This window comes from Diachasmimorpha longicaudata, chromosome 1 (genome assembly GCF_034640455.1).
Source record: "Diachasmimorpha longicaudata isolate KC_UGA_2023 chromosome 1, iyDiaLong2, whole genome shotgun sequence".
Lineage (NCBI taxonomy): Eukaryota > Metazoa > Arthropoda > Insecta > Hymenoptera > Braconidae > Diachasmimorpha > Diachasmimorpha longicaudata.
In genome coordinates, this window is record NC_087225.1 from 2923975 (window position 1) to 2932981 (window position 9007).

The 9007-nt window shown below is 43.3% G+C and overlaps 1 protein-coding gene across 1 annotated transcript; it reads left to right on the forward strand.

Annotated features, from left to right (window-relative positions):
* Positions 1-3372: 3372 nt before the first annotated feature.
* On the forward strand, positions 3373-8571 carry LOC135168980 (uncharacterized). Its single transcript, XM_064133626.1, has 2 exons — positions 3373-4612; positions 4643-8571. The coding sequence occupies exons 1-2, from the start codon at positions 3373-3375 to the stop codon at positions 8569-8571; spliced, it is 5169 nt and encodes a 1722-aa protein (XP_063989696.1).
* The last annotated feature ends 436 nt before the right edge of the window (positions 8572-9007 follow it).

The following is a 9007-nucleotide window of genomic DNA, read 5'->3' on the forward strand; positions in this document are numbered from 1 at the left end:
ATGCGCAGGAGCAGGAGGCTCGGACTGACGCTCAGGCGCAGGGGAGTCGCACTGATGCGCATGTGCAGAAGAACCGGACTGATGTGCAGGAGCCATAGGAGTCGGACTGATGCGCAGGCGGAGAGCAATCGGACTGATGCGCAGGTGCGGAGAAATCGAACCGACGAGCACGCGCAGAGGCATCGGACTAATGCGCAGGCGCCGAAGAATCGAACTGATGCGCTTCGACGGGTGACTAGTATATTTCCAAAGATATGGAAGTAAAACGGTGGGCTCCAAAATCCAGACCCTTTTTGCCCTAGGAGGCATAGGAGCCCAGAAAAACGCGAAAAACGAAAAAATCGACTTTAGAAAATTCGCGGACCACTAGAAAAATCGGAAATCGTCTCACGAATCCAATGGCGGCAGCCAAATTGTCCTAGCTATGATATTTCCAAAGATATGGACGAAAAACGGTGTGATCCCAAATCCGGGCCCATTTTGCTCTCGGAGGCCCAGGAGCCGAGAAAAACGCGAAAAACGAAAGAATCGACTTTAGAAAAGTCCCGGACCCCTAGAAAAATCGGAAATCGTCTCACGAATCCAATGGCGCCAGCCAAATTATCCTAGCTATGATATTTCCAAAGATATGGACAAAAAACGGTGTGATCCCAAATCCGGGCCCGTTTTCTTCTAGGAGGGCCAGGAGCCGAGAAAAATGCGAAAAACGAAAAAATCGACTGTGGACAATTCCCGGACCCCTAGAAAAATCGGAAATCATCTCACGAATCCAATGCCGCCGAACAAATTACCCTAGATATTATAGTTCCAAAGAAATGGACGAAAAACGGTGTGATCCCAAATCCGGGCCCGTTTTGCTCTAGGAGGCCCAGTATCCGAGAAAAACGCGAAAAACGAAAAAATCGACTTTAGAAAATTCCCGGACCCCTAGACAAATCGGAAATCGTCTCACGAATCCAATGGCGCTAGCCAAAGTGTTCTAGCTATGATATTTCCAAAGATATGGGCTAAAAACGGTGTCATCCCACATCAGGGCCCGTTTTGCTCTAGGAGGCACACGAGCCGAGAAAAATGCGAAAAACGACAAAATCGACTGTGGACAATTCGCGGACCCCTAGAAAAATCGGAAATCGTCTCACGAATCAAATGGCGCCAGCCAAATTGCCCTAGCTATGATATTTCCAAAGATATGGACGAAGAACGGTGTGATCCCAAATCCGGGCCCGTTTGGCTCTAGGAGGCTCAGGAGCCGAGAAAAACGCGAAAAACCAAAAAATCGACTTTAGAAAATTCCCGGACCCCTAGAAAAATCGGAACTCCTCTCACGAATCCAAGGGCGCCAGCCAAATTGTCCTAGCTATGATATTTCCAAAGATATGGACGAAAAACGGTGTGATACCAAATCCGGGCCCGTTTTGCTCTAGGAGGCCAAGGAGCCGAGAAAAACGCGAAAAACGAAAAAATTGACTGTGGACAATTCCCGGACCCCTAGAAAAATCGGAAATCATCTCGCGAATCCAATGCCGCCGAACAAATTACCCTAGATATTATAGTTCCAAAGAAAGGGACGAAAAACGGTGTGAACCCAAATCCGGGCCCGTTTGGCTCTAGGAGGCCCAGGATCCGAGAAAAACGCGAAAAACGAAAAAATCGACTTTAGAAAATTCCCGGATCCCTAGAAAAATCGGAAATCGTCTCACGAATCCAATGGCGCTAGCCAAAGTGTTCTAGCTATGATATTTCCAAAGATATGGGCTAAAAACGGTGTCATCCCAAATCAGGGCCCGTTTTGCTCTAGGAGGCCCACGAGCCGAGAAAAATGCGAAAAACGAAAAAATCGACTGTGGACAATTCGCGGACCCCTAGAAAAATCGGAAATCATCTCACGAATCCAATGCCGTCGAACAAATTACCCTAGATATTATAGTTCCAAAGAAATGGGCGAAAATCGGTCTGAGTCCAAATCCGGGCCCGTTTGGCTCTAAGAGGCCAAGGAGCCGAGAAAAACGCGAAAAACGAAAAAATCGACTGTGGACAATTCCCGGACCCCTAGAAAAATCGGAAATCCTCTCACGAATCCAATGCCGCCGAACAAATTACCCTAGATATTATAGTTCCAAAGAAATGGACGAAAAACGGTGTGAACCCAAATCCGGGCCCGTTTGGCTCTAGGAGGCCCAGGATCCGAGAAAAACGCGAAAAACGAAAAAATCGACTTTAGAAAATTCCCGGACCCCTAGACAAATCGGAAATCGTCTCACGAATCCAATGGCGCTAGCCAAAGTGTTCTAGCTATGATATTTCCAAAGATATGGTGTTCCGTCGCGGAATTGTTCATCGTGTTGGGGTATTTTTACAACGGGGAATTCCCCTTACTTTTGGGGGATTCGAAATATTTTCAATCTTGCAGTAATAAAAACGATAGTTCCGGATAATCCTTCATTTCCGTAGTACTTCATTCAATTTAAAAATGAACAATTTATGACGGTTAAATTTTAATTCTCGAAATATTTGCCAAATTCAAAACCTTTTTCAAACCCTCGTCCTTCAGATCCGGAACAACCTTTCAATGTTTGCGCACCTTCATTAGACCTTTCTAAACTCTGGAAAAATCCAAATTATTTCCCTGCTCATCATGTTTATAGTTTTATGACGGTCACTCGCACTCATCGGACCCAACTACGTCCCAGACCTTTGGCTCCTTTCCCTTTCCACTCTCTTAGTCACCCACTACACCCCCAAAATAACTAAAACGAATAGAAATCTTCTTACACTTTCCTTGTCCAATGAAAATCCATCAAGTTTTCTGTCCAAGTCCACGTGGACTTTCTACATATAAGCCGGCAATTTTCTTTCGCAAAGTCAGTGTCTGTGTGTCCGTATTTTTGACAACAAAGATATCGTTCTTCCTTTTTAACTATTTTCACCCTTGTATACGTTCATATTGCCAAACGGTAAATCGTATCCTAATAGTTTATTTACAAGACCACAACATTTCCGTAAAAAATAACTTCGTTCACAGTCCATTGTAAATTAATTTTCTAATATCAGTGTAAATTAAGTGTTAAAAAATACATATGAATTTTAGAGTGAAGTGATTTTTGGTGTCAACTTTATTTAACTTTTACCTGGACTTTCCAACAGTTTGTGTGAATAAATTAAATTCATCAGACTAAACATAAATTGGTCCTTCGAGCCGGATTAGTGAACAAGTGATTTCGGGAATTTATAAACATTTTGATCGTTGATATTATTGCAATATCAAATTGGACTTTCATTCTTTTGACCTTTTACCGGCATATCGTTGCCAACAAGCATATTGATTGCTTTAATTACTAGTGTCGGGAATTTCTATCGTAAAGTTATCTCATCATGGCGAACGAGATCAGACTCAGCAAGCTCAGACGTCAACGGGGCAACATCCAAGCATCCATCACGATGTTTAAGGCAACATTGGACTCGTACATGTCATTACCCAATGAAGAACGCATTCCGGAAAGGCTCCAGTTTGCATTGGATAACTTGAAGGAACGGTTTCAACGTTTCGAAGAAATTCAAGAGGAGCTAGAGGAAGCAGATCCAGAAGTAGAGGGACCGAAACGTTTCGAACTTCTATTGAAATATGAATCAGTCGTCGGTGATGCTCTTCATCAACTTTCTCGTTTGCAGCGATCGGAGACACCAATTGCTCTACAAGAGCGTAATACTCTGGGGGCTCCTGCTACGCCAAACTCAACGGCATCTCTACTATCACTCATGCGACTACCTGAACTTGACATTCCCAAGTTCGATGGTTCATATGAGAGTTATCATCCGTTTTGGGATATATACGATTGTACCATCAATCAGAACTCGGACTTATCCAAGGTCCAAAAACTACAATATTTTCGGAGTCTCCTAACTGGAAGAGCTGCCAAGGCCATCGAATCTTTGTCAAACACTGAAGAGAACTACGACACCGCTCTGGAGATCATCAAGAAAAAATTCGACAATACCAGGAAAATTGTTCGCAGACATTGGGAACTACTACAAGAATATCCCAGACTCATTAGAGACACACCAGAGGCACTAGGTCATTTAGTTGACACATTTTATCAGCACACTAGGGCGCTGAGTAACCTCAAGCAACCGGTGGAGCAATGGGATCTTCCACTCATCCATCTGATACAATCAAAAATTTCTCCAGAGACAGTTTATCTTTGGGAATTGAAAATTAAAGATTCCAATCTCCCTAAATACACCAGCCTACTGGAATTCCTGGAAAATCGTTCTCATTGTTCCTCTGTAAGTACTTCATCTGCACGTGTGGAAAAATCGAGTTACAGCCGGGGACGACGTCAAGCTTTTGTAACATCCAGCGTACCTACAGCAGTTTCATGTGTTGTGTGTAAAGAAAACCACACAATTATGAAATGCCCAAAATTTAAAACCTTAACACCATTGGATCGTTACAAGGAGGCGAAAAAACTCTCTCTTTGTATCAACTGTCTCACACCAGGGCATGGTGTCAATACCTGCAATTCCAGGAGTTGTCTACATTGCAAGAAACCCCACAACTCACTTCTGCATCGGTCAGAAGCATCGCCAAGGGAACAAGCCGCCACTACTGCAGGTACAAGGTCCAACAACTCTTCCTGACTAGACCAGACACAGAGCCTCGCTGAATCATCACACCATACGACACTGATCGTTAACTCGTCCACGTGTGATTTGATGGTAACAGCCAAACTGAAGGTATTAAATAATAATAACTCATTCATTGACTGTCGTGCGTTATTGGACACATGTTCAACAACAAATTTCATTACCGAAAGTTTGGCAATGTCACTTGGACTACCAAAGAAACACTTCTCGACATCAGTTGGAGCTCTAAATACAGTCACTACGACAACAAAACATATTATCACAGCTACTATACGTTCGCGAATCAATGACGAAGAGCGAACAATTACATTTTTGACGGTTCCCACTATTTCGACAATGGTACCAGGCCAACCACTAGATAGGAATAAAATAAAAATCTCCTCTAATTTGAAACTTGCGGACCCAGATTTTCATCAACCTGCTCCGATCGACATGTTACTCGGAACAGGCACCACCCTTTCGTTTCTTGGATCCTCAAAAATGCGAATTTCCGCTAAAGATCAGCCCGCTCTATTCCTCATGCAGACTGCGCTCGGTTGGGTAATTGGCGGAAGCGCTCCCACGTCTACATCATCTCATCGTCGCTTATGTCATCTTCAAAATACAAACTCTTTAGTATTTGATCTAACAAAATTCTGGGAAATAGAGAATACTACGGAAAAACATCAATTAAATACTATAGAAACCACGTGTGAGCAACACTTCAAAGAACATGTGATGAGAGACCCAACTGGACGATATATCGTAGCACTTCCGTTCAACGAGAAGATTTCTTCACTCGGGGTATCAAGATCAAGGGCCTACAATCGCTTTAAATCTTGCGAGAAAAAATTCCATCGCGATTCTCAACTTGCTACGCGGTACAGAGCGGTCATCCAAGAATATATAGATCTTGGGCACATGACTGAAATTAATACTTCAAATCTAATTGAACACGGTTATTATTTACCGCACCACGCAATATTTAAGGAAGGCAGCCTAACGACAAAATTGCGAGTCGTTTTTGACGGATCTGCAAAAACCAACACAGGGATTTCTTTAAATGATGCACTTCACATAGGCCCCACAATACAAGAGGACATTGTTTCTCTACTCACAAGATTTCGTTTACACCGATACGTTCTGACGGGCGACATTGAGAAAATGTATCGACAAGTTCTCGTGCGCCCTGAAGATCGCAAGTATCAGAGGATCTTATGGCGTGATGATGATGGACCCATACGAACTTTCGAACTCAACACAGTGACATTTGGACTGTCTGCTGCTCCCTACCTCGCAATCAGATGCCTCCATCAACTAGCTGATGACGAGCAACACCTGTACCCAACTGCAGCTACAATTTTGAAAAGGGATTTTTACGTCGATGACCTTATTACTGGAGCACAAACTCGTGAGGAAGCCATCACTATTCGAAATGAACTCGAAAGGCTAATGAAATTGGGCCACTTCAATCTTCGGCAATGGGCATCTAACGATCCCACTATTCTCCAAGACCTTCCAGCAGAGGATATTAATAAACATCTCCAACTTGGTGATTCCACAACATTGAAGACCCTGGGAGTATCTTGGGACTCAACCGCTGATACGATTAAATATTCCGTTAAAATTACTCTAGATGCTGACCAAATAACAAAGAGAATAATTTTGTCAAAAACAGCCAGATTATTCGATCCATTGGGATTACTATCACCTGTCATAATTGTTGCCAAGACATTTATGCAAAAATTATGGGAACTAAAGTTGGATTGGGACACAATTTTGCCACTAGATTTGCAGGAGGAATGGCTGAAATTCTACAAACAACTTCCAATGCTGGAAAAACTCACATTCCCACGGGGAGCTCTAATCATCGAAGCCACGAACATTCAACTCCACGGATTTTGCGATGCTAGCAAAATGGCGTATGGAGCTTGTCTGTATCTCCGATCTGTTGACAAACATGGCAACATTCAAGTCACTTTACTTTGTGCAAAATCTCGCGTTGCGCCATTGAAAGAGCAAACGATACCACGTTTAGAATTGTGCGGGGCACAACTTTTAACATCACTCATCAGCAACGTACAAGCAGCCATTAACCACAAAGTCGATGAAATATTTTATTGGACCGATTCAACAGTTGTTTTACATTGGTTGAATACTTCACCACATAAATTACAAGTCTTCGTCAGCAATCGCGTTGCAGAAATCCAGCAAAAAACCAACATTAAGAACTGGAAACACGTACGTACTCATGAAAATCCAGCTGATCTGGTGTCACGTGGGCAAACACCAACTGAATTTATCAAGCCTTCACTTTGGGTTTACGGTCCAACATGGCTACAACGTCATGAAAGTGAATGGCCCAATCTACAACTAGAATTCTCATCTCATATACCTGATTTACGAAAATCACCAGCATCTACAATAGAAACCTGTTTAGCCTCGACAACTGGTCCTACGTCATCAAATATCTGGTCTTCTTCTATAACCAAGTTGCAACGTATAATTGCTTATTGTTTGAGATTCAAAAATCGTCGTCGAGGCCTACTAATCCTTGATGAACTTCAAACCGCTCTTCACGCCATTGTATACTGGGTGCAAAGGGAAACCTTCGCAGCGATCATCAAGGAGCTCCAACACCCTCAGACTACTGAGAATAAATCATCAGCATTGGCTAAATTTGCAAAATTAACTCCATTTCTTGACAAAGATAATTTATTGCGAGTGGGTGGACGTTTGACAAATGCAAATATTCCATATGCTCAACGCCATCCTCTCATCCTTCCAAGAAGACATCCAGTTACTGATCATATCATCAGGAATGAACACATACTGCAACTACATGCCGGTCCTCAAGCTACATTGTATGCTGTTCGTCTTCGTTTCTGGCTACTAGATGGACGCAATTCAGTTCGTCGCATCGTTAGGGCTTGTGTCAAATGCATCAGACACAAGCCACCTTCCGTAGATTATATCATGGGCAACCTACCTGCGGCTCGAGTGACAGAATCGCGCCCATTTACCAACGTTGGAATCGATTACTGTGGCCCTTTCTTTATAAAGGAAAAGAAGGTGCGCAACAGAGGTCGAATCAAGGTCTACGTGGCTGTCTTCGTATGTCTTGCCACCAAAGCAGTCCATCTGGAGATCGTGAGCGACTTGACCACTGAAGGATTTCTCGCTGCTTTAAGACGTTTCATCGCTCGACGGGGAGTTTGCAGCCACATATACTCCGATAATGGCACAAATTTCGTTGGTGCCAACAATGAATTGAAAGAGATTCACGAGTTTCTGATGAATGAGGATCAACAACAGAAAATTCTCCAATTTGCAACATTGAAGGAAATCCGTTGGCATTTCATCCCAGCACAATCTCCAAACTTTGGCGGACTCTGGGAATCAGCAGTTAAATCTTTCAAGCATCACCTGAAGAGGATTGTAACTAATGAGTTACTCACCTTTGAAGAGTTCAACACACTCACCATAGAGATTGAAGCTGTGCTAAACTCGCGACCTCTCACCTCTCTCTCCACGGATCCGAATGATCCAATCGCTTTAACTCCCGGTCATTTCTTGATTGGCGACTCCCTTACAAATCTGAGGGCTCCAGACTTTCGGGAGACTCCAAAGAATCGACTTTCAACCTGGCAACACATCCAGAAGTTGAAGCAGGACTTTTGGGCTCGCTGGCATCGAGAGTACATCAGCGGGCTCAACGTCAAATCTAAATGGACACTTGGGGAGCACCAAATTAAGGAGGGGACCATTGTCATCATCAAGGAGGACAACCTGCCTCCAATGCAGTGGGCATTAGGAAGGGTCATCAAGACTCACGCTGGCACTGATGGTATCATCCGAACAGTCACCGTGAAAACTGCCAAAGGGACCTATGAACGCAACGTGAGAAAGCTGGCTCCTCTACCCAACACCGATGACTCTACATGTTGATCATGACTTCTCAACAGGGGAGAATGTTCCGTCGCGGAATTGTTCATCGTGTTGGGGTATTTTTACAACGGGGAATTCCCCTTACTTTTGGGGGATTCGAAATATTTTCAATCTTGCAGTAATAAAAACGATAGTTCCGGATAATCCTTCATTTCCGTAGTACTTCATTCAATTTAAAAATGAACAATTTATGACGGTTAAATTTTAATTCTCGAAATATTTGCCAAATTCAAAACCTTTTTCAAACCCTCGTCCTTCAGATCCGGAACAACCTTTCAATGTTTGCGCACCTTCATTAGACCTTTCTAAACTCTGGAAAAATCCAAATTATTTCCCTGCTCATCATGTTTATAGTTTTATGACGGTCACTCGCACTCATCGGACCCAACTACGTCCCAGACCTTTGGCTCCTTTCCCTTTCCACTCTCTTAGTCAC